The sequence below is a fragment of the Manihot esculenta genome, chromosome 17, assembly GCF_001659605.2.
Source record: "Manihot esculenta cultivar AM560-2 chromosome 17, M.esculenta_v8, whole genome shotgun sequence".
Classification (NCBI taxonomy): Eukaryota; Viridiplantae; Streptophyta; class Magnoliopsida; order Malpighiales; family Euphorbiaceae; genus Manihot; species Manihot esculenta.
Window position 1 is genome coordinate 13830788 of NC_035177.2, and position 26043 is coordinate 13856830.

The window sequence follows — 26043 nt, forward strand, 5'->3', positions numbered from 1 at the left end:
ATATGGATCTCTTTCATATTTAGTTAACTTATCAAGAATTTATTGTAGTGTTCTTGAAACTGGAATCGCTTGATTATCTATATTTCTATTCACGTTGATTGGTTAGGGGTGTAGTTGAGTAACCTTCTCTTCATTATATATATTTCTAATCATATTGATTGGTTAGAGATGTAATAGAATTCACTCTATTATTTATATTTTCAATCACATTCGTTGATTAAGAGTTTAATAGAGCAACCTTCGAAAAAATATTTTTATTTTATTATTTATTAAGTTGTGTGACCGTTATTTTTTGTCCTATTATAATTTATTTCTACTATTAATCGTGTTGGTACTTGAATTTCTTAAAATTGTTGACTTTTGAGTTTGATAAATGAGTGATATTAATTTTTTAAAATAAATTTAATTTTATGAATAAATTGTATTAATTTTATAAAATGAATATAGATTTGATGGATAAACGAATTTATTTTTAATAGAGTTGATTTGGTTTTTTTGAGGAATGAATCTAGATATTAAGATTAAATTTACAAGGTATTAAAGTTAATTTTATAATTTTTAAATATTTCTTCCATTCGACTAACTAAAAACTAATTAATAAATTTTATTAAAATTTAGGATCCTATAGTAATCTTTCCTAAATAAAACAATGAAATAACGCAATTGCTTCGCTCTTGAGCTCTTGCAACGTCAGCTTCTCTGTCTTTTCTTCAGTCCACCGTTTTCCATCGGCAGGGCCACCACCTCCCTCTCCAGTAACTGCCACTGGCACCTGCTGCTACTTGCTGCTTCAACCTTCGATACCATATTTAGTTTGAGGAGACTCCGTAGCAACTGCACCTGTGTCAAAGCCCTTTCGCGCATCGTTTTCATCGCTTCAGAAAAGTGAGACGCACGTCCGATTAGCCGGCGTTGCTTCACCAGCTGGCCTGTGCATTCCGTCCTTTCTACACCCATCTCGCAGGCACATGCGGTTTTTAGCCTTTCTTCCTCTTTTCTGGCTCTATTGACACATGAGGTAATTGAAAATTGTCTGTTTGGTTTCTGGTAGTTATATGATGATTGATTGTTTTTCTCTGATTCTTGGGGATTATGCTATGATTTTTTTTTTCTAATTTCCTAGAATTTTTATGGGGAATTTGCAATGTCGCTGGATTATTTTGAAATTTCCCATCTTTCCTCATCTCTAGAATCTTCATTTTCTGCCTTATTTACTAAAATGATGCTCTCAGCTTAATCTATTTTGCTTAGCGGTTATCTTGTTCCAGTTCTGTACACAGTCAGCCCGCCAATGGAAGTTCTTTCCTCTTGCAGGGTATATGATAAATTCGGAATACATTAAACTGCGAGATTTTGCATTCTAGTGGAAGCAGAGGCCAAATTGAAATAACGTGGAGATTCATTAGACATCATTGTGACAAAAGTTAAAGTCACACAACATGGCCGAGAGTGAGCCCTTTTTTTGGATGGAAGAGCATGCAGGGCAGCTCTATGGTCCTGTAGGTACGAAAAGAAAGGCTAGAACAAGGAAAATGGAATTTGTTGGGTGGGGATCAAGACCACTTATAGAGTTTCTTGAATCAATTGGTAAAGATACCAGTAATCAGATTTCTCAATATGATGTTACTGCCATTATAAATAAATATGTTAATGATCATAACCTTCATCACCCAACAAAAAAGAAAAGAATTCTTTGTGATGAGCGGCTCCTTACTCTTTTTGGAAGGAAAACTGTTGCCCGAATCAAAATCTATGAAATGCTGGGATCTCACTTTGCTGAAAACCAAGTGGATTCAGATGATGATTTTCTTTATAGTTCAGAAGAAGAGGATTCTGCCTGTGAAAGACAGAAGAAATTGACTTCAGAAAGAAAAACATACAGTAAAAAGAAGGTTCTGGAAGCTCCAAAAAGCTGTTTTGCAGCCATAATTCCTGATAATATTAAACTAGTCTACTTGAAAAGGAGTTTAGTTCAGGATCTACTCAAAGAACCTGAAGCATTTGAAGGAAAAATTGTAGGAAGCTTTGTAAGAATCAAGTCTGACCCAAATGACTACCTTCAGAAAAACTCTCATATGCTTGTGCAAGTTACAGGTAATTTTCTGTTACTTGTGTCCCATATAAAAATTGCCCTTTTCTCTGCTAAAAGCAATTTTCATTTGTGATCTAAACTATAAAGAATCACTTATTTTGTTTGTTTATTTTTACCATTTGAGTTCAGTTCATTGTCAAATGTCCTTTTGCTATAAAGAGATTAGCATATTTGCATTTTCCTCTACATCGTTTACCTTTTGTAACTGCTATGATGAAGCTTTGATATATGCCTGCTCAGTAATGGTGCATCTGATTTGGTGTACCCATAAACCTAGGTTTTGGCCTTTCTACAGCATTTGTGTGAACAAAGCGACTGAGATAATAATGATGTGAGTGAGAGGATTTGGGTTCATGAAAGATTAGTCTTTATGCAAGGCAGTTACCATTTTTGAAGTGGGTCAAGTGTCTTTGTAATGTTTTGACAGTTTGGGAGTTATATTGTATTGCATATTGCAATTAATTGTTGCCTTTGGCCTTTAGCGTGCTGCAAGAACTTATTTTTACTCACCATGTAAACACTTTTTTCTGGAGGTGTTTGAGTTCTTTCCTATATGGATTTTGTTCAATTTTGGTAGCTAGAGGACTTTGTAATTCTATTTAGCTAAATGGGCAGCACAAGTTCAAGATGGTTTCCTCCTGAAGTGATTATCAATGAGTTTCTGAATGTTATCTTCGTATAAAGTTAAAAATTCCTTGTTTCTAAGGTTGTCATGCATGGTAGCCAAATTCCTACTGCCTGGGTGCCCAGACATGTGTCTTTGGGAAGTGACTTATTTTTATTGCATGTTTGCACTTATATCAGCTGGTTGTACCTGTACCATTGGATTACTTTATGTCTCTGAGGATTGATTTTAACAGTAAGGTAGTGCAATTTTATGTTAATAGAATAAGTGTAATCAAGTAGTAAGAGTTAAATATCAATAATTAATGTGGTGATCATGTCCCAAATTGAAGCTGTTTTCTCCCTTCCAGTCAACTGAGCTGTCTAGAAGAGTGTTAGATTCAATTGCTCAGAGGTTTAGGACTACACTATCTGGAATTAAAAATGACGGAACTAATTTAGAGGACATGGGTGAAGAAGTATGGAGTAGTTGACGTTGAAGGCCTTAACTATGCCTATTGGTGTTTGCTAATTCCTTTGCACTTTTATGTCCTCATGTATTCTATTGAAATAATCTTAATGTTAGTGTAATATTAAATAGCTTGAGGGTAGAATTTGTAGTTTGTTATTGTGATTTCTCTTTACTTTAGTTGCACATCACTTATTTTGAACCTGTTTTAGCAGGTATGTATTTTGGAGTATTAATGTGTTTTCAGCCAATTATTTATTATTCCTGGCTCACAGCTTCTTGTTTTCGTCTTCTTTTATTTTGGGGGGAAAGGATGGGGTGGGGAGGCACCTTATTTGTCATTCTTCTATTGCCATTTCTCACTAATCATTTTGACATGCGCACTTCATTGATGTTTATATAATTTGCTGAATTTAACAGTTTTGGTGTGTGAGGCAATTCATTGGATATTTTGTAGGCAGTTGAAAATAAGGCCCATTCTGTTTTCACTTAACTAGGTCTAAAGAAGGTCTCTGAGTCCAATGACAAGGGTGCAGAAGTTGTTCTTCAAGTTTCGAATTTTATGAAAGATGTCCGTATATCCATGCTTTCAGATGATAACTTCTCTGAGGTAACTGGAGATTTTTGCCAGTTTATTTAAAACTCAGTTGCTTATTGGGGTTTCTATGGCTGAGCCACACTGTGCTATGTATAATGGTTCTAATTGTGCTATGTATAGTGGTTCTAACTTTCACTTTATTTTCTTGTTGGACAAGTATTGGGCTAGTTTTTATTTTTATTTTTATTTTTTTTTTAACCTCAGAACTTAGGAAATAAATATATGCCTAAGGGTCTTTAAGAGCTACATGATAATGAAATGCAAACTTATTTGATGCTGATTGTCAGTGTTTCTTTTTGCCTGAATAATTTCATATGCATTATCATACCTCTTATAAAATTAGTCTTGCACACCTTGTTAATATAAAATTGTAATTTCATCTGCAATATTAACTTTCTTAAATATTTTTGTCCAAATATTATTGAGATAGTGCTTCTACTTCTTTATTTTGAATATAATTGTGTCACTGACTCATTGTTACATGTTCAATACTCCACCCAAACATAATTAATGTTTGTTTAAGATTTTTGTTAATGAATAGTTTTTGGTTTTCAGTTAAAAATGAATGTGGCTTTCATGTTATATTTTCACGATCAAAGGTTGTCTGCTTGGTGAAAACGAATAAGTAATTCTTATCAAAGACTTCCTTTGCATTCAAAAACTCATCCTACCATTATCCTTTGGCCAATTATCTTTGGGGAACGCTGACTCATAATCTGAAAGTTGATTTGATAAAGAGATAATCAGTTAAACTCTGAGAAATTATTTGTTCTGGTTACGATTGTCTTTTGAAATTTCACTGATTAAAATAAAGAAGAGAAAAATGACTGTATCACAGTTAAATCAAAGAATGGCAAAGGAATAGAAGGAAAAGAAGTCATTACCAAACTGTGGTCCCAATAATATGTGTGGGAGGAAGCCTAGAGCTCATATGCTCTTCAGTGTTCCTGGATGAAATGCCTGATCTCTAGAATTGAACTTGTTATAGTTTCAGGCTTTCAGGTTCTAGCTTTTCCTTATTCACGATGCAATATTGTCTAGAATCTAAATAGTAAGCTTTAAATGCTAAATATGTTTTCAAGAATAATAATTAAACAGTGGTTACCTTGTCTCCAAAGTTCAGTTTTACTTCATTATTTCAATATTTTGCACGCTCTGAAGTTCCATTTTTAATCAGAGGCGTTTTGAGGATCTTCTATTTTATACTGCTGGAAAAGGTACATGTATTTTGAGAAATAGGCATAAAAAAATTAATAAAAAGGTGGAGATCAGAACAGCTGCTGCATAAATTGCAGTCAATAGATTCTGTATTATTTCTTAACTTTTGATTAACATATTTAGTTTTATAAATTTGTTTGACTGTGCATGTATGTTGTGGGCTTCCTTAGTTGTAGTATATCGAGCTTTATTGTGTTGGTTGCAGGCAGAATGCGAGGATTTGCATCAGAGAATAAAAGATGGTTTGCTAAAGAGGCCAACTGTTGTAAGCTTTCTATGATCTTGCATAGTTTTTTTCATTATCCCTTGCGGACATGTTATTCCTTGTCAATTTTAAGCAAATATTTTGTTGTGTGGTTTTTTTATGACCTATATTTGCTGTAAGGCGAAGAATTCATGGCTGGTGAAGAGTAATGACAATAGGCTATTCTTTATGCGCAAGGAATATGTGGGAGCATCCTGTTTTATTTAGAGTTGATGACCAAAAATAAAAACTTTACCTTAACTTGCAATTATAACAGAGCCTTTTTAATTTTTTTTAATTGTATCTACAACTTAACATCTCAAATTAATAACATAATAAGTATTTTATTAGAAAATATTTTTCATGTTAGCATTTGATCCAGTATAAAAATGAGTATTTTATTTAACTAATAAAAAATGTAAACTGACCAAAATGTCTTAATGGCTGTGCCAATTTGTGATTTTATCCAAACCTTTTCAATTTTGGACCAATTATCCAAACCTTTTCAATTTTGGAGAAACTTTAGCTCAAATTGAAATTCAATATGGGGAGAACTTGATTTTGCTCATGAAGATTTTGTGAAAGAAGATACAAGAGTGTTTTTGTTAAGCATTCAAAAAATGCACAACTCAGACGTGACATTGTTAATTGGTCAATTAATTTTCAATGTCTTCAAAATTTAATGACTTGAACTATTGGTCCAAAATTGAGATGTTTGGATAAAATTGCAAAGTGGCACAAACGTCTAGAATTGGCAAAAAAAGAAAAAGAAAGGAAGACTGAATTTTCTCTGCATTTTCTCTCTCTATGCCTTAATCTCTCCTCTTGTTATGCTCATGTGATATTTTTGTCAATAGATTATATGTTATGATAGCAACTTAGGGTTATGACATCTGCCCTACGAAGTTGGCTAAAATTGACAATAGTTAGGAAGGTTGTGAATGTAATTGACAAAATTAAAAGGATAGGTGATGATTGATTTGACAATTGTTTGGATTTGTTTTTTAATTTATTTTTTAGTTTTTAAATACATGAATGTTATCATCTTTTAGCATCACTTGCCAATTTTCATACAGATTTGTACGTTTCTTTTCCTGCTCTTACTCAATCTTTTGCTATTGTTAATTTTTAACCTTAATAGGTTGAGCTGGAAGAGAAGGTTCATGTCTTGCATCAAGATATAACAAATCATGTAGGTACTTGCTTTAAAGAAAATTTAACCTTGGAGTATTGTCCTTTCCCGCCTGTTAGTTGGGCATCTCTAAAATTAGGTCCAGCTTCTTTAACATTGAGGTTGACATGCCAGTAACCCAAGAGAAAAAGTTTTACGCTGTTATGAATGTGTTTTTGAGAACTCAATGTCTTAAACATAACATGTATTCGTGAAATAGATTTGGATCGTATGGAGTGACAAACAAAGTTCACGAAATGATAAACCTGTATAATTTTAATGCTGCAACAGAGAACTTACATGCCATATCATAAAACTTGATAGTTAGAATTGAAGAAAAGCTGGTAACTTATCATTTGTCAATATAAAGGGAAAAAAATCATAAAAATGCAAACTTATAGATGCTATTGTGAATATTTGTGCAAATTTGGAAGTTTCTATGCATTTGACTAGCAAATTCTAAAGATTAGCCAATTTATTTATGGTTGTAAATCATAATAGGAATGCCTAAAAATTTTATCTAAAAGATCCTATGTTTGGGTGCTCTATATGAATTACTTATTTAGTTGATGTACAACTGAACATAGAGATCTATTATCTTATAACAGAGGGGGGTTAAGCTGGAATGATCATCAAAAAGTATGAGATAGGATACCTGAAAGAATTCTTGCTGATAGCTTTGTAGGTTTTATCTACTTAGGCTGTTTTCAAATTGATTAGGCCCAGAAAAGTACAAAGTTGAGAAGTAGAGTACTATAGTTTGTGACTAAGTATGACTAGGAAAAAATTAGCATGCTTCTAAACATGCTGCTGCGTACTCCATCTAAGCTTTTTTTTGTTTTGGTATTATGTAGTGAGATATTGGAGACAATTGAATATTCCAATTGTTGATTGTGATGTAGTGACGTAAGTGATTGTGGGGATGGCTTATTGTTGGATGAGAATTAATAACTTGCTTCACCACATAAAGAGGGGGAATGTTTTGCTTGCTTTAAGAAAAATAGGATATGAACAAAGGATATACAGAAGTTGCTTGTTTATAAGGTCACATGGTAAATGTTGATATGTTCTTTTATGGAAAATAATTCTTAATGCAAAATACAAGATGGCAAGGATCCAGTAAGTAGTTGGATATGGTAGCTTGCTATCTAAAATCAAATTACTAAAAAGAAAATCTATAATTGCATGGATTAGTAACTTGATATGTTACTTTAATGTGGTTTCTTGATTAAAAGGTTAATAAAGAAATGTGTTATTTTTCCTTTGCCACTAGGTGTGAAATTATGGATGGAAAGTATCATTTAGGATTGGCATGTTAACATGTAAAATGTTAGAATATCACTAATGATATTGTAGGATTGCCAAAGTTTGTCTGAAATTTGCAATTTCAGTTATTGTCTCTGGCCTGAGGTCATATTATAATTTGTTTCTTTAAATCTAATCTTCAGTGGCTTTTGGGAGAACTTGCTTTACTACAAAAGCTAATTGATCGAGCCAATGAAAAGGGGTGGCGCAAAGAATATCCTTTCATGTTTTTATAGAACATACGCCATGGTTAAAAGCATTGCTTTGTTTTGGTTTGTGTTACTTTAATACATTTTAATTTAATGATGAAGCAAATATTGCTTATGGTATGTAGAAATCATTTTTTTTTTCAATCTTCCTACAGAACTCATTATTGTTGGACATGATGTGCCATATAGAGCTCCATGTGAACTTCACTTTTAAAATTACTAGGACGAGTACGACTTTTTCTTTTAATCAGTTATCTAGGTATAATAGTTCTATCTGAAATAAATATAATGTAATCCTACTTTCAAAGAATCTAGATAAATACAGCTTTTCTTTTTTTTTTTTTTGAATCTGATCAATTAAATATTTAAATTATCTATGTAACTAATTTTTAGTAGAAATGATATACTTAAGAGAATGGGATAGTAGCTCATCTGCTTTTACACTTGCCATGTACAGGTGAAATGCAATCTCAAGCATTTGCCTTACAATAAACAACATAAACATGGACATGTGATGGGTATAAAGGAAGTGGAAAGGATGAACACGGGACATTAGAAAAGTAGCTATTACATATGGATTTTAAAGTATCTGTACACTTTATTATATTCATCATGCAAGTGAATCTGTGAGGTTTAGTTAAGATGCTTTGAAAGTTGGAAGTGGAACTTCTTGATTTTGGTTTCCCTTTTAGGATAAATATCTTAATTTTGAGTAACTTGGTCCGCTGGACAAAGCAACACCCTTTGTCATGATATAAATCTGTTATCATATTGTTTACCCAGTTGCTGACTCTAGTGGACATTCTCTTTGGAATCCTTTACTTGCTTGAGTTCGTACACTCTTTGAGTACCTGGAGAGAAGGCAGCTGCTGCAGTCTCCAGATGAAAAGTCTCGGCTTCTTCGTGAAGTTCCAAAAATTATTGCTGATGAAATAGAAGTTGAAACTACTTCACAGGACTGTCCAGCTAATATGGAAGAGGGAAATCATGTGCCGTCAGAACCAGTCTCCAATGAAGGGGCTGAAATCCATATTCGTGATATAGTGGCGAAAAGTACTCCATCAGCTTGGATTTCTTTTGATATGGATTCAACAGGTGCATCACTAAAATTCATTTAATTATTCTGTAAGGCAGTGCCCCTGAGATGTCAAACCTTTTATTTCTGTGTCTGCATGTGCATGCTTATAATGGCGTGTCTGCATTTGGTGTGCATTTCGATTTGAGTGGGAATGGTTCTCACAATTGTGAAATGCATTTACCACCAAATACAGCTAGGCATGGTATTATTGAGGAAGAAATGTTATTGAGGAACTTTAGCATTTGGAAACACCAAAAGTGCTTGAAATAAATATCTATATTTATGTCATTTTGAGAAATATTAAAGGCTGTGATGATGTACCAGCAGGCTTGGATGCATACCAAATTGTTTTCAGCAACTTCTAAGTTTGTCTAAAGAAAATATTAGGGCACCGAATGATGAGTGCACGTTTCATGATAGTGATTTGACAAACTAATAATGATCAGTTGAAATAGAATGCATGAAGGATGATGGTAAGCTGGTAACAAGGCTAGCACATGCCGAAACCTCTAAGATTAGAATCCGGAAAGAAAATTCTGAAGTCTACCAGGGCTTAAAAGAACCAAAGTTTTGTTTACTTTATCCCCCAACAATTACATGAGATGCCCACGTGTAAGAACAGAAATTCTAATTTTGCTTGGACAAGTTTATTAAAATAGGAATCTTATAATTACTAGAAATACTTAACATACAAGGAAACTAAAACCTAACCACTACAAAATTAAGGTTTCAAGAATTAAATTATAAGCAATAAAATAATTACAATAAAATAATAGAGCCATTTTGTGAACACATTTATTAGGGAAGGTTAGCTTCCCAATTAAAGCCATTTGGAAGACTCGAACTCCTATCAAGCTTGCTTCTGATGTTTCCCTTTTTTCTTATAATCACGTGGAAATGGAATTGGAAGCTACATAGGGGGATCTTATCTTAGCTGCAGACAATGTCTATGAAGATTTTTGGAAGAATATTGAGTATTCTTGTATTTCACTCTTGATTTGTACAATATGTCTACATGGCTATTTATACACAAAGAATCATATCTAAACAGGAAGCAAATAATCAAATAATAATTACAGAGATAATTAAGGATCCTAATCAAATCAAATCAAATCCCTAGAATCAATTAGGATTAGCAAATAAGTCAACACTCCCCCTCAAGTTGGTGCAAAGATGTCACACATGCCCAACTTGCAAATCAGATTATGATAGATCTTGTTGTTAAGCCCTTTAGTAAACACATCCGCAAGTTGCTCAGTAGAAGTCACATGAACTAGGCTCAAGACACCGTCTGTTAATTTTTCTTTAATGAAGTGCCGATCAATTTCAATGTGCTTCGTTCGGTCATGTTGGACTGGGTTTTGTGCTATACTTATAGCAGCTTTATTGTCACAATACAAGGTTATCTTGTCTCTCTCGGACAATCTCAACTCTTCCAATAACTTCTGCAACCATAAGAGTTCACACACTCCTTGGGCCATTGCTCTGTATTCTGCTTCCGCACTTGACCGAGCAACAACACTTTGTTTTTTGCTCCTCCAAGTGACAAGGTTTCCCCCCACAACTGTGCAGTAGCCAGATGTGGATCTCCTGTCATCGAGAGATCCTGCCCAATCTGCATCTGTAAAACTTTCAATTCGGAGATGACCATGTTTGGAATAAAGAAGCCCTTTCCCTGGCGCAGACTTTAGGTATCTCAAGATGCGAAGTACAGCTTGCATATGAGTCTCGCGAGGGTCATGCATGAATTGGCTGACTAAGCTAACAGCATAGGCTATATCCGGTCGAGTGTGTGAGAGATAAATCAACCTTCCTACCAATCTCTGATATCTTCCAATATCCACGGACTCACCAGTTCCTGCTTTCAGCTTGTGGTTACTTTCAATGGGAGATTCTGCTGGCTTACACCCCATCATACCAGTTTCTTTCAAAAGATCCAGAATGTACTTTATTTGAGAGATGAAAATTCCTTTTTCTGATCTGGCCACCTCGATACCTAGAAAATATTGCAGTTTTTCCAGATCTTTGATTTCAAATTCCTGAGCTAACAACCTCTTTAGTTGAGCCATTTCCTCTTTGTCATCACCTGTCACCACTATATCATCAACATACACAATAAGAAGGGTGATCTTACCCTTATGATGTTTGATAAACAGAGTGTGATCAGCATTGCTTTGTTGGTAACCGAAGGACATCATGGCTCTGCTAAACCTGTCAAACCAAGCTCTGGGAGATTGTTTTAGCCCATACAAAGCCCTTTTTAACTTGCACACCTTTCCTTGTGTCTTCTCATCAGCGAACCCAGAAGGAATTTCCATGAATACTTCTTCCTCTAAATCTCCATGGAGGAAAGCATTCTTCACATCAAACTGTTGCAAGTCCCAGTCCAAGTTGGCCGCGCAAGATAACAGAACTCTGATTGAATTCATTGTTGCAACTGGGGCAAATGTCTCTTGATAATCCACTCCATAGGTTTGGGTGAAACCTTTAGCAACCAATCTGGCCTTAAATCGTTCAATTGTGCCATCAGCTTTATGTTTCACTGTGAATACCCATTTACAGCCAACGAGTTTCTTCTCAGGTGGAAGAGTGACAAGCTCCCAAGTTTTCTTCCAATCCTGTGGAATAGACACAGAGGAAATAGACAAGGCAAAGGCTCTATAGGAAGGTGATAAAGATTCATAAGAAACAAAGTTAGAAATAGGGTGTTTAGTGCAAGATCTGACCCCTTTTCTTTGTGCAATAGGTTTATCTAAGTCATTGAAACATTCAAGAGTTGTGGGTAACTCACCAGAAGAAAGAGTTGTGGGTAACTCACCAGAAGAAGATTCATGACTAGGTAACTCACCAGGAGAAGATTCTTGACTCTGAGTAGACTGCATAATGGCTTCTTCTGCCTTGTCTCTCCTTGAATACCTTCTCAAATCTGGCTTGTCCAAACGACCAGTTCTCTCTCCCTGATTGGACATCTCCCCCTGTCTACTAGAACTCAAACTTTCTGGTTGAACCATATCACTCAAAATCACAGAATTCGGGATCACCTCTTCTTGCTCATTATTCTCCCCCTGAAGAGGTGAGGGGTTGGTACTGAAGTAGGGTTCAGTTTCTCGGAAGGTAACATCCATACTAACGAAGTATTTCCTAGAGGGAGGATGATAACACTTGTATCCTTTCTGTGTTGGAGAATATCCAACAAACACACATTTAAGGGCCTTGGGATCCAGTTTTCCTGCCGTCCTAGTATGGACAAAGCAAACACACCCAAATACTTTTGGTGGAACAACGTATGAATTCTTTCCTTGTAAAACCGCCAAAGGACTCATAAAGTCAAGGTTCTTGAGAGGCATTCTATTGATAAGATAAGCAGATGCAAGAATTGCATCTCCCCAATATGCTTTGGGTAGATTCATGGTGAACATAAGAGATCGAGCTACCTCCAATAGATGCCTATTTTTCCTCTCAGCAACGCCATTTTGAGCACTAGTATAAGGACAACTAGTCTGGTGTATTATCCCATTATTCTCCAAATAAGTAGAAAAGCTACTATCCATGTATTCTCTTCCATTGTCAGTTCTCAAAATTTTCACCTTAGTATTAAATTGAGTACAAACCATCTTATGAAAGGATTGAAAACAAGAAAAGACATCACTTTTAGCTTTAATCAAATAGACCCAAGTCATTCGAGTACAACAATCAATAAAGGTGACAAACCATCGATTACCAGACAATGAGACAGTTTGAGTAGGCCCCCAAACATCAGAATGAATAGTCGCAAAAGGAATTTGACTTTTATTATGACTCAAAGGATAGGATGTTCTAGTGTGTTTAGCATACTCACAAGCATCACAAAATAGAGAATCAAACTGAGTTCTAGCAAACAAATTAGGATAAAGTTTTTCTAAGGCAAAGAATGATGGATGTCCTAACCGTCTGTGCCACTGTATTATTTCCTGATTGACATCTTTATTTTCTCCAAAACAGGCTTGAGATATCGAAGAACCTGGATCACCCTCCAACATATATAAGCCATCATGCAGTCTACCATTGCCAATCCTCTTTCCTGTGTGAAGATCCTGAATAACACAATGATCAGGAAAGAATTCAATTTTACAATTAAGGGCATTGGTGATAGCACTAACAGATAAAAGGTTGACAGGAAAGTGGGGAACATGGAGGACAGATGATAATTTAATATTCGATGTGCAAATAACAGAACCTGTTCCGGATATGGGAGTAAAAGAGCCATCAGCAATTTTGATACTATCTTTGGTTAGGGAAGGAAAATAATTGAGAAGGCCTTTAGACGAACCTGTCATGTGTCTATTCGCACCAGAATCGATAATCCATGGAATATTATGGAGAGATGAAGTATTACCTGACTTTACAACGTCAGATGTGGCACTAAAGAATGAGGAATCAGAGTTAGGAATCGAGATTCTTGTACCTTCTGCTATCGACACCCTTTTACCTTCTGCCATTGACACCCTTTTACCTTCTGTCATGGTAAAGGTTTATAAACGGTGACAGAATAGGAGGTATTCAAGGGTGTACACACAAGAGAGCCCAATCGATTCACCAAAAGGACCGGGTAGCAGCACGGGAAGGCCGGAAAGATGATCGGAATCGTCGCCGGAGTGATCGGAGCAGCAAAGCAGTGGCAGATGATGGGTCACGCGCCGGGAAGCGCCGGGTCACGCGCCGGGAAGAGGTGGCGCGTGAGCCTCACGCGCAAGCTTTTCCGGCGTCGGGGCTGGTCGATCGGCCGGCGGCAGTCCGGCGGTTCTTCTGGTGCCGGCGGTGAGAGAGTGAAGGGCTCCTAAATGGGTTAGTACCAAAAAAGTAAATTTAGGGTTTTGAAACCCTGAAGAGGAAAAATTGAATTTGAACCCAAAAAATCAGGAAAAAGGCTCTGATACCATTAAGATTTTTGGAAGAATATTGAGTATTCTTGTATTTCACTCTTGATTTGTACAATATGTCTACATGGCTATTTATACACAAAGAATCATATCTAAACAGGAAGCAAATAATCAAATAATAATTACAGAGATAATTAAGGATCCTAATCAAATCAAATCAAATCCCTAGAATCAATTAGGATTAGCAAATAAGTCAACAGTCTAGAATAGAAGGGATCAATATGTTCAGTAGGTATTATCTTTTCAAGAATGAAAGTCAAGTTCAATACCTTTTATGTGAAGTGTATTTTTGATTGATTGAATTGTCTATTTGGCCTTGAGATTATGCTGACTGGCTGCATAAAGATGAACTACGGTTGGTGGAATACTTGCTCATGTAAAAAACAGGGAAAAATGTTTGAGCTTCAATTCCCTTATATATTTTTGGATTTTATAGAGGAAAGGTGACCGGAAGGGATGAATTTAAATCGCGGTTGTGGCCACGTTCGCGCTTGCTGTCATAGTCACAGATTTATAATGGTCATAACGTAATGATAACGGCTTATGGCTAAAAAAATTTGCAAAGTTTATGAAATGAAAAGATATTTAACTAAGATACCCAATCAAATAATAAGCATTAATAAGATATTCAATCCATCATTGTTAAGCATCTTTAACAATAATAAAGTTAAAGTTAAAATAACAATATAGATAATGTAAATAGTAAATGATAATTCTTCGTACTCTAAATTTGACAAAAAGAACTTGACATCCAATGTTATTTCTTTGACAAATAAGTAAGAAAATACCAAAAACAAAAGGAAATAACTCAGTTTTTTTAATGTATATATGTGTAGAATTAGAAAGTTAGTTGATGATCTTAACTTAAGAGAAAAGAGGTAAGACATTTGTAGATAGATAGTTAACTTTTTATGTAAATTTGAGAAAAGTGAGATATAATAGCATAAAACTTTCTAATTTAGAAAAAAGACAAAATGAGTTATTGCCATGGTTTTAAATAAAGACCATTACATTACGTAAAGGCCATTATTTATAGATTTTTTACCCTCCCGTTACTGTTACATCCATTATTAAAAAAGTAAGAAAAATTTGTTCTTGTAACGACCATTATATAACAATAACGACCGTCATTTACCATTAAGTAATGGTAATGGTCCGTTACCATTTTTTCTAAAGCCATATGGGGGCAACAACTCACTTTCTTTTTCTTAGATTGAGAAGTTTTATATTGTTGTATCTCACATTTTTCAAATTTCTATGAAAAGTTAACCATTTTCTATAAATGTCTCACTTCTTTTATCTTATATTAAAATCATCAACTGTCTTTTTAGTTCTATACATTTATACCTTATAAAATTTGAGTTATTTATCTTTGTTTTACTTTTTTGTTAAATGAAATAATATTGATGCTTAGTTCTTTTTGTCAAATTTAGAGTATGGATAATTATTTTTTACTATCCATATTATCTATATTGTTATTTTAGCTATAAATTAATTATTGTTAATGACGTCTAATAATGGTGGATCGAATGTCTTTATTTGATGTATTAATACTTATTATTTGATTGGGTATTGTAATTATACTCATTGCTTTAAATTTCTTTTAATTCATGAGCTGTGCAAATTTTTAAAAAAAATTTGTGTAGCGATAGGCTGTTATTGTTATGTTACAGTGTTACAGGGCTGTTTATGTTACTTGTGACCATGACAGCAGATGCGACCGCGATTTAAATCCATGGTTGTTGCCCCTATATGGCTTAATGGCTTAAAAAATTTGGAAACGGACTGTTATCATTACTTAATGGTAAATGCCGTTATAGGAACAAAATTTTCTTACTCTTTAAATAACAGGTGTAATGGTCATGGGAGGATAGAAAACCTATAAATAACAGTCATTACTTTATTTGAAACCAAGTTGGAAGGCCTTTGTTGGCTTAATGGCCGATACCTCATGGATAAAAGCTAGTAGCTACTTTCCCATTCTTTATCATCCCTCTTTTTATATGAGAGGGTATTTTTGATATCGTATATTCCTCCATGTATGCATAAGAACTACTATCCTTTCCTTGCATTTTCTACCGATATAAACTTAATGAGTAACTTTGTGTTTTTTTATAGGGTTAAACTACGACTTTTCTGTTTTTTCTGTTTCTTTTTTCTTTCTATACAAGGATGTAACCTCTATGGTCATATTTGGTTTTTGATTGAATTAGAATGTTTTGGGTGTAAGAGTTCTACATCTTGACAACATCTTGGTTCTTTTTAATACCAATCTCTTTTCACTTGTAAAAAAGAATTAAGGATAATTCACAACTAAGTCCTTGACATTTAGCAAACCCATAAATTAGTCCCTATTTTAAGTTTGAGTAGCAATTTAGTCATTAACTTTTACTTTTGTTAACAAATTGATTCTTCTGTTAGAATAGAGTCAAATTTGCCGTTAATTATTGATAAAATGTCAAAACTGTCTCTTAGGAGAAATCAAATTAATCATCATTTGCCCTTGTGAGAAACCAAAGAGAGAATTATTAGCAAGTTTAACAAAATCAATGCTTTCCACCGCCTCCACCAAGCTTTTTCCCTCTCTTGAAGCTCTCTTTTTTTTGGTTTGTTTGTCTTCAGCTGTTCATGAAGGAGAAACAAGAGAACAGTTTCGTAAGATCTTGCAATAAATAAAGGTGTAAGCATATATAAATTAATAAGAGCCCATTGGAACAATAGAATCCATTGGTTGATATGCATAAGCATACCTCCTACTAATTATATATAGTAGAATTTCAAGGTTCATCAGATATATTAAATGCAAATCTGTTAGCAAATCATGCCTAGTCTGATTAATTAATAAGGTATGTTTACTATGAGTATGAAATTTAGTACCCTTTTGTGATCCCATATAAAAAAATTTTAAAAACAAAGAACTGTTGAAAGTGATGAAATTGAGTGTCAGGTCCTCTCTTAAGCGTGGCATGTTTAAGGTTGGAAAATAGCCTTTGAACTTGATATTCTTGCTGCTTTTGAGCCTGCCATTGAAAGATTCTTGAAGAGGGTTTCAAGAATGGGCAGCAACAGTAGTGGAATGGGCTTTTCGATTTTGAGGGTTGACAATGGAGGGAAGTGTTGGGTTCCTAGGAGGTCGAAGGAGCCTTGATTTGCACGAGGATAAATTTGTTTTCTCATGAGTGGCTGTTTTGAAATTTTATTAATAACTAACGGCAAATTCGGATCTACTTTAACAAAAGGACCAATTTGCTAATAGAAGTAAAGTTTAAGGACTAAACTGTTATTCAAACTTAAAAAAAGCACTAGTATGTGGGTTTGCTTGGTGTTAGGGACTTTGTTGTCAATTACTCAAAAAGAAACAAGGGCAGAATAGGTTCCTCCAACTACAGGCCATTTCACAAATTTACGGTATTTCATCTTAGTTGCATTTGCATTAGCAGCATGAACCATCAAAAGATCTTAATTCTAATAACAAGCTAGGATACTATATTAATTTGGTTGGTGGTTTCTTTCCTGTCTTTTTTTCTCCTCTCATTTTTTTTTACATATATGATAGCTTAATTGATTTCTTGACTTTCATCCACCTATTGTAGTTCCCTAGACTTTTACCAATTCTACATTCTGTAATAGTTGAAATTGAGATCCCATCTTTGTGGGTTTGATCACTGCAGTGAAACCTATGGTATATTGGTATTGCTGCTTCAGCTTCTTTGCCTGAAGGAAAATTTAAAAGCCTCTTTTAAATGTTTAATTACTTGGCTATGCAGCAATTGACATTTAATGCTTAAAATTACAGGATCTCAAACAAAGATAATTTCTCATCATTTGGTGTCTTTATTTCTATCCTGAGATTGAGAAGGGAAAAGCACCTGTATTGGTGGCCATAATATTATGGGCCTGTGAGAGTGGTCAACAGTGTATGCATCAATTGATTGGATGTATATTTGGCATGCTGCGAATCTGAAATATTATCTATTACATTTTGAAATGGAAAGAGATGGGTGTGAAGTTGGACCATAGCAACACGTCATCATGGAATATAGCAACCAAGCATCTGTTGTCTCAGATTCATATGGAATGTAACAACGAAGCATGTGTTGTCTCTCATACGTTTCTTGGTAGTTGGTATCAGCCTTTGCTGGCATTCGTTGTAAAATACTAGTATATAAATTCTTTTTGGTTTTGCTATCAAGAAGAAATATGTCAAAAGGATATACGTGCTAAGTTAATGTCATGATCTTATGTGTATATATATATATTTTACAAATTCTATTGTTTTTAATCAAATCTAGTATTAATCTGCTTCTTTTATTTACTTTTTCTTTTTAAATTCTTCAGCAGGGAACAAAGCAGCCTTTGCGACATCAAAGCAGAACAAGAGAATGAGTAAAATTCCTCATTTTTTCTCCTCTTTCCGCTGCTTTTTTTGGGGGGCAAACGAAGAACAAGATAAAGGGGGAAGGAATATGGAATTGATGGATAATTCCTCTTCTATTTTATGCTTTATCAACGTGGCCTTTGTATTTAGTTTTCATTTCCATGGTATAGATATACATTGGGCAGGATTCTTGATATATTTCAGATGTCATAGACATTATTGTTTACCGCGGGTGGCTATTTGCTTTTAACATATTTGGTGGCATATGGTGATAATGTTCTTTTTGTGTAATGTCATGGTAGTGAATTGCTCAGCATGTATAGTAATGACAACCAATTACAGACTGGCATATAGCTCAAAGTTTTGAAATTGTACAAAAGAATTCATTGTCTTCTTAAGGAAAAAATGTTCATTGATATCATCTATTCTTTTCATATCTTTTATCCCCGATCCTGGTTATTCTATTTTATCCTGTTTTAGATGGGGAAGAAAAATCATTACAGGCTCTTGGGGCTTTTACTCTTTTTATTTTTCTTGGTTTGTCTGATGCACATTCTGCATATAGCTTCTTAGATGCCTCTGTTATTGCTTTTTATCAGTTTTTTTCTGCAAAAGCCGGTCCATAAAATTCTGAATTGAGTTTGCATTGTCATATTTCAATCATACGCTTAAATAAGATGAGAATTACTTGATTTTTTAATCACAAAATATGTGCTATCTCATGATTTTGTTGCAGATGAGCAAAAGCAACCAACAGAGGTTGATCATGAGAGCAATGGTAAAATGGAGCCTACTAATGCACAAGAGCCTCCTCAAGGTGTGTCTTATTTGTAATTCTCTTATTTGGCAAGAATTTAATTCACTGCTGTCTCATGATTTTGTTGCAGATGAGCAAAAGCAACCAACAGAGGTTGATCGTGAGAGCAGTGGTAAAACGCAGCCTATGAATGCACAAGAGCGTCCTCAAGGTGTGACGGTTTTCTATTAATTCTCTTATTTTGCAAGAATTTAATTCACTGGTATTTCATGATTTTGTTGCAGATGAGCAAAAGCAGCCAACAGAGATTGATCGTGGGAGCAATGCTAAAATGCAGCCTATGCATGCACAAGAGCGTCCTCAAGGTATGAGGTGTTCTATTAATTCTATTATTTCTAATTCTCTTATTTTCCAAGAATTTAATTCACTGCTATCTCAGTTTTAGTTGCAGATGAGCGAAAGCAACCAACAGAGAGTGATCATGAGAGCAATGCTAAAATGCAGCCTATGAATGCAGCACAACGTCCTCAAGGTGTGACTGTTATCGAGGTGATTGATTTGAGCAGTGATGAAGAAGATGAGGATTCAGGTGGTGAAGCTCAGATTCTTGATGACGATGAGGAAAGCTGTATATGGTATTATGAAGATCCTCAAGGAGATATACAGGGTCCATTCCCGATTTCATCATTGAAACGTTGGTATGATGCTGACTATTTTCCCCCAGATTTCAAGATATGGCAGGAAGGACAGAGCCAAAGGGAAGGTGTTCTGCTGACCGATGTTCTTCGCGAGACATATCCCCATTAATTGGGGACAGTTCCCATTGGTGGTCGATAGTTCTACTGTGTTTCTCATAATTTTCCTTGTACAAATTGCAGAACTGGTAGAAAGTTATACAAATAAATTGCAGGGCCTCCAAGGAAAATCCATCCCTGCTGAATGGTGGGGACTAGAGACTCCCTGTTTTCCCTGCTAATAAAAACTTAGGAACTGCCTGTTTGTACATTGCTGCTCCTATTAATGTTAATGTAATATTGCTTCAGTAGACTTTTATGTAATCCTTTCAAACAAAATTTAGTAATAAAGACCACCAAGATCTTCTTCTTTAATTAGATTGTTCCAACTTGATCACTGACGGGCTGAGTTTGATACAAAATTTCATGCTTAATATGTGATTACCATGCCAATACTGTTTGATAATTTTTTTTTAAACTTTTATTTTGATATAATTGACTCCGATTGGATAATTTACAGTCGAGTAATGAACTCATTTATAACGCTAGCCTAAATGGGTTGGGGCCGGGGCCGGGGCCGGGGCCGGGGCCGGGTTCGGGGTAAGAAGATAAATGGATCTTGAGTTTATGAATGTCTAAATTTAGGTATGGAATAATTTTAATGATTCTTTTAGTTAGACAGTACAACAATAGGTACTGATAAGCATATAGTATGTGTGGCTAATAGGAAAAAGAGGGATGGGATTTCTCTTAGCTCTATTGCATGCCTAGATAAGAGGTTAGCTCAATGATGGGGCATGCCCATTTTTCAAAAGTGCTCCAAAGTTAGTTTTTGTTAGAATTTCACAAAGAATTTAATGTAATTAATTTTTTAATGATTTTATTAGTATTATAAAAAATTTAATTTTTTAATTTAAAAACATTTTAAATTTGTGAAATTTAATGTAATTAATTTTTTGATTATTTTATTTGTATTATAAAAAATTTAATTTTTTAATTTAAAAACATTTTAAAAGAAATTGAAATTATGTATAATTCTATAAAAATTCATTTAAGTTATTTTCTTATAAAATACATATATTAAAATCATGTCTCTGAGAGATACTCAATATTTACACAATAATTATTCAATCAAATTTAAAATTAAGGTTTTCACGATAAAATTAAAATTCTTTAACTCATGTAACTTTACTGTTTCACGTTAAAAACTCATTAGACCATACATCTTTTTTGGTATATCCAGATAATAGGTCGGAGCATAAATTGAAACATTCTGAAGCGATAAAAATAGTTATTAAATCGTTAGCACAGCATAAAAAATTTATTTTAGAGTAGCTGTTAATACGAATAAGAGAAACTCTAATATAGCCATTTTTATACATTCAATGTACTCTAGAGATAGAGGAATACATAGAATTAAACATAGTAAAATAAGAAATTGAAAGATTTCATTGAAATTGTTCGTTTGGAAATTCCTGAAAAGTTAATCATAGGTTCTTCTCTGCATCGGAATAATAGGGTCGTTATACTCATTACTAAACTTGTTGAAGAGATGAAATATAACCAAAGTATATCTTTTTTTTCAGAAGTTAAATTGATCATCAGAAGAAGAATTAGGGCAAAAATTAGGATACATTATGGGAAAATAAAACTTCCATCGAAGAGAAGCAAATGAAAAGTTTTCATAAAAATTATCATAGAATCGAGAAAGAAGTTTTCATTCTATACATGGCAGGTCATGAATTAGTAACTGCACCCAATCTCCAAAAAAATCCCAATTGTTTCGAAATTTCTCTCTCTTTTTTAGAATGGAATATTTATGGAATCCCGGATCAAACTTTATTTCATATTTCATAGTATTTACCTCTTTCTTATTCTTAAGCAAGTCTTCGAGAGGGCTTAATTGATCCATGATTTATGTTTCATCTTTCGCTTCCTTTTCCTTTGTTTCCAGAAATATAGTGATCAATTCCGATTCTTTCTTTTTCTATTGATTCTTTTCCAATCTAGATGTATGGCTCCATGATTCTATGTGTCTATATAGATTCTGTTCATGGATTAACGAAAATGTGCAAAAGCTCTATTTGCCTCTGCCATTCTATGAGTCTCTTCCTTTTTGCGTATGATATCACCACTACCTTTGGCAGCATCCACTAATTTGGAACTTAATTTGAAAGCCATATTTCGATTCGGACGTTTTTGGGATGCCCCTAATAACCAATAAATGGCAAGTGCTTTTCCTTGTGTGGATCTTATTGCAATGGAAACTTGATGAGTCGATCCGCCTATACGTCTTGTTTTTACTGCTATATTGGGAGTTACTCCACGTATTGCTTGACGTAAAACAGATAGTGGTTTTATTTCTATCTTTTGTTGAATCTTTTTCATGGCTCTATAGATAATTTGATAAGCCAATGATTTTTTTTCCGTGTTTCAGAATATGGTTAACCAACATGTTAACTAATCGATTACGATAAATTGGATCGGATTTTGCAGTTTTTTCTTCTGCAGTACCTCGACGTGACATGAGTGTGCAAGGGGTTCTCAAGAATCAGTTTTCCTTTTCTAAGGGCTAATAAAATTATTTATTTTGACTTTTTGAACCCATATTGCTGTGTGGATCTCGAAAGATATGAAAGGCCTGCCTCCAAGTCGTACATACGACTTTCATCGAATACGACTTTCCACAGAATTCTATATGTATCTATGAGATAGAGTATGTGTAACGACCCCAAAATGGACCGTCACCGGCGCTAGGATTCAGGTCGGCTTAAGGCCGCCAGAACTCGTAGCAAGCCTGCTATACTCTCTGTGTACCTGTAAATCTCATACATGATCATACATTTTTTGTGAAAATAAAAACTCTTTTCTGAACCAAGACTTAACCTGTGCATGCATTATCTCTGTACTCTGTACTCTGTACTCTGTACTCTGTACCCCTGACTAGAGCTTGCTCTAGATGGGTTACCCCATACCTGTTAAGCCTGGTTTTTCACATACAGTAAAACATATATACATATACAGATCATGTACATAACAAACATCACTAAGTCAAGCACATTTCTACCTTTATACACAACTATTACATCTCTTTAATATTACATGTCCACTCTAAGCTATTACAAATCTCTTTACTCTTTCTGTACTCTGTGGATCTCCTCTGTATACTGTATACTGAACCTGCAAAACTGGGGTTAAGGGAGTGGGATGAGCTCTATAGCCCAGTGAGTAGAACAGGAAAACATCTCATTAACATATGATCTCATGGAATGCATCATAACACAGACAATCCACAGCAAGGGTAAACCTGTCACCACATAGTCCCGGTAACTCTGCCGTGCCAGGGCGTAGAATCGAGCACCTGGTCTTCCTGTCATATATGTATATGTATATATAACACCTCTGTACTTACCATTGCCAGGGCGTAGTCAAAGGCTCCTGGACTTTGCTATACTTGCCAGGGCGTAGTCAAAGGCTCCTGGACTTCTCTATACCTGCCAGGACGTAGTCAAAGGCTCCTGGACTTCTCTCAGAGACTATTGGATCATTCAGCATTCACCCACATCAATAAATAACTATGCAATGCAACATATTCGTGGATGCTAATGCAAACAACCTACTGTATACTCATGATGCATGAACTATGCTAAAAGCATTTTATTTCTCAATTAAAAGAATTAAGTTTAGTTCCACTCACCTCTGGCTCTCTGGACTGACTCTGCAGGCTCTGAACACTCTGGAGCAGTACTCACTGCTGCTCTCTCTGGTTCCTCTAGTCTGTGTAAGCACAGATAAACTCAAATGAGGGACCAAACTAACTCAAGAACAACTCTATTAAACTCCCCAAGAATCCCCTTAAACGCACTCTAACATCCATGCAAAGCATGCAAAGGAAAGCTGGACAGGACACTTTCGGCGGCAGGTTCGGCGGCCGAAAGTCCTCTCCAGAGACGAAACTCATGCACCTTCGGCGGCCGAATCTCTACTTTCGGCAGTCGAACCCTTTCGGGGGCAAGTTTCGGAGGCTGAAAGGCACTCCAGAGACGAAAGTCTCTAACCTTCGGCGGCACCTTCGGCGGCACCTTCGGCGGCCGAACTCCCCTCCAGAGCCGAAAGTCCAAAAGCTCGGGGGCAAGCTTGGGCAGTCGAAGCCACCTCCTCATGGGTTCGGCGGCCGAATGTACCTTCGGCGGCCGAACCTGAGTTCATCCGCAAGGCAGAAACTTGCTCTACCTCTCGCCAAAAGCACCAAAACTCTCTCAATCGCAACCACCTCAATTCCTCAACTTGCATATACCCAAGTATATGCTCAAAGGGGTCAAAACCTACCTAACAACCCCAAACACACAAAACAAATAACACAAATACAAGGTGTTCTCACAAAATCATCAAAACATCCAAAATAACCCTATTCATGCAACTCTCCCCCAAAACCTCATAAAACCTTTAGAAAACATAAAAACAAGCTCAAGATCTTCACTTACCTCTTGAAACCAAGAAGCTGAACGATCCTAACGTGGAGTTTTGGAGCAACTCTCCTTCAAACTCTCCTTCAAACTCTCCAAACTTCACAACTTTGAGTTTTTAGCTTAAAACCTTCAAAATAACATAAAAACTAATCAAACCTTTGCGAGATTTGATGAAAACATGTAAAATACTCAAGAAGGACAGAGTCTCACCTCAGAAATCGAAAGGAATCGGCGTGCCTTATCCTTTCAATCGACTGAGGGCCTTTTATAGGTGGCTGGCCAGACCACCTTCGGCGGCCACACGTGAAACCGAAAGCCATGCATGTTCGGCGGCCGAACCTCAACTTCGGCGGCCGAACCTGGCTTTTCTGCCTTGGTTCATGTCACTCAAAAACTCATTTCCTTATGCTTTAAAACTATGAAACATACCAAAACATGTTAGAAAAACATCACTCTAACCCTTCTAGAGACTTCCGACATCCGAAACTCCATCGAAAAGTAGAATTTCGATGCCGGACTCTAGCCGGGTATTACATTCTCCCCCCTTAAGAACATTCGTCCCCGAATGTTCCGAAAATAAATAATTAACACATAAAAAGGAGGAAACTAACCTCAAAACAAATATGGATATTGCTAGAGCATAGACTCCCGCGTCTCCCAGGTGCATTCTTCTAGATTATGGTGGTTCCACAGAACTTTCACCATTGGGATCTCTTTGTTCCTTAGCTGTCTGATCTGTGTGTCCAGAATCCGCACTGGCTGCTCTATATAGGTGAGATCTGTAAGAATCTCCACCTCAGGCTCACTCAGAACCTGATTTGGATCTGACACAAACTGCCGTAGCATAGAAACATGAAATACCAGGTGAATTCTCTCTATAGAAGCATGTAAATCCAGCTTATACGACACATTCCCGATCCTCTGCAAAATCTCAAAGGGTCTAATGTATTGTGGGGCTAACTTACCCTTCTTTCCAAAACGAACCACTCCTTTCATTGGAGACACTTTTAGCAATACCCAATTACCCTCCTGGAACTCTAACTGCTTTCTGCGAACGTCTGCATAACTTTTCTGTCTGCTCTGAGCTGTTCTGATTCTCTCTCTGATCATAGGCACCACTCTACTGGTAATCTCTACTAACTCTGGCCCTGCAAGAGCCTTCTCTCCTATCTCTTCCCAGCAAACAGGGGATTTGCACTTTCGCCCATACAAAGCTTCATAAGGAGCCATCCCTATGCTAGCATGATGGCTGTTATTGTAGGCAAACTCCACCAAAGGTAGATGCTGCCTCTAAGAACCGCCAAAGGCTAACACACACAGTCGAAGCATATCTTCTATGGTCTGGATGGTCCTCTCTGATTGTCCATCAGTCTGTGGGTGGGAAGCAGTGCTAAAATCCAACCTCGTGCCCATCGCACTCTGCAGACTTCGCCAAAATCGGGAGGTAAACTGAGGTCCTCTGTCTGAGACTATAGATACTGGAACTCCATGTAATCTCACTATCTCGTCCAGATAGACCTGTGCCAACTTATCCACAGAATAGTTACTCCGAACTGGAAGAAAATGAGCAGATTTCGTGAGTCTATCCACAATCACCCATATCGAGTCTATCCTGTTGGACGTTGCTGGTAAACCCACTACAAAATCCATAGCTATGTTCTCCCATTTCCATTCTGGAATCGGCAATGGGTTAAGCATTCCAACTGGTTTTTGATGCTCTAGTTTCACCCTCTGGCAAACCTCACAGGCTGTCACAAACTGCGCCACTTCTTTCTTCATGGCTGGCCACCAATAAACCC

At 35.8% G+C, this 26043-nt stretch overlaps 1 protein-coding gene across 8 annotated transcripts; it reads left to right on the top strand.

The window, feature by feature from the left end:
- Positions 1-654: 654 nt before the first annotated feature.
- Positions 655-20150, top strand: LOC110605416 (uncharacterized protein At5g08430). 8 transcript variants are annotated; one of them, XM_021743998.2, is made up of 12 exons: positions 655-1018; positions 1315-2094; positions 3662-3774; positions 5186-5245; positions 6366-6416; positions 7844-7914; positions 8748-9004; positions 18245-18292; positions 19021-19101; positions 19172-19252; positions 19326-19406; positions 19481-20150. In XM_021743998.2, the coding sequence occupies exons 2-12, from the start codon at positions 1440-1442 to the stop codon at positions 19846-19848; spliced, it is 1866 nt and encodes a 621-aa protein (XP_021599690.1). In that variant the 5' UTR covers positions 655-1018; positions 1315-1439; the 3' UTR covers positions 19849-20150. The 8 variants fall into 8 exon arrangements, with proteins under 8 accessions (XP_021599690.1, XP_021599691.1, XP_021599692.1 ...); XM_021743999.2 differs by having other exon boundaries at positions 19487-20150; XM_021744000.2 differs by having other exon boundaries at positions 19493-20150.
- Positions 20151-26043: the final 5893 nt, after the last annotated feature.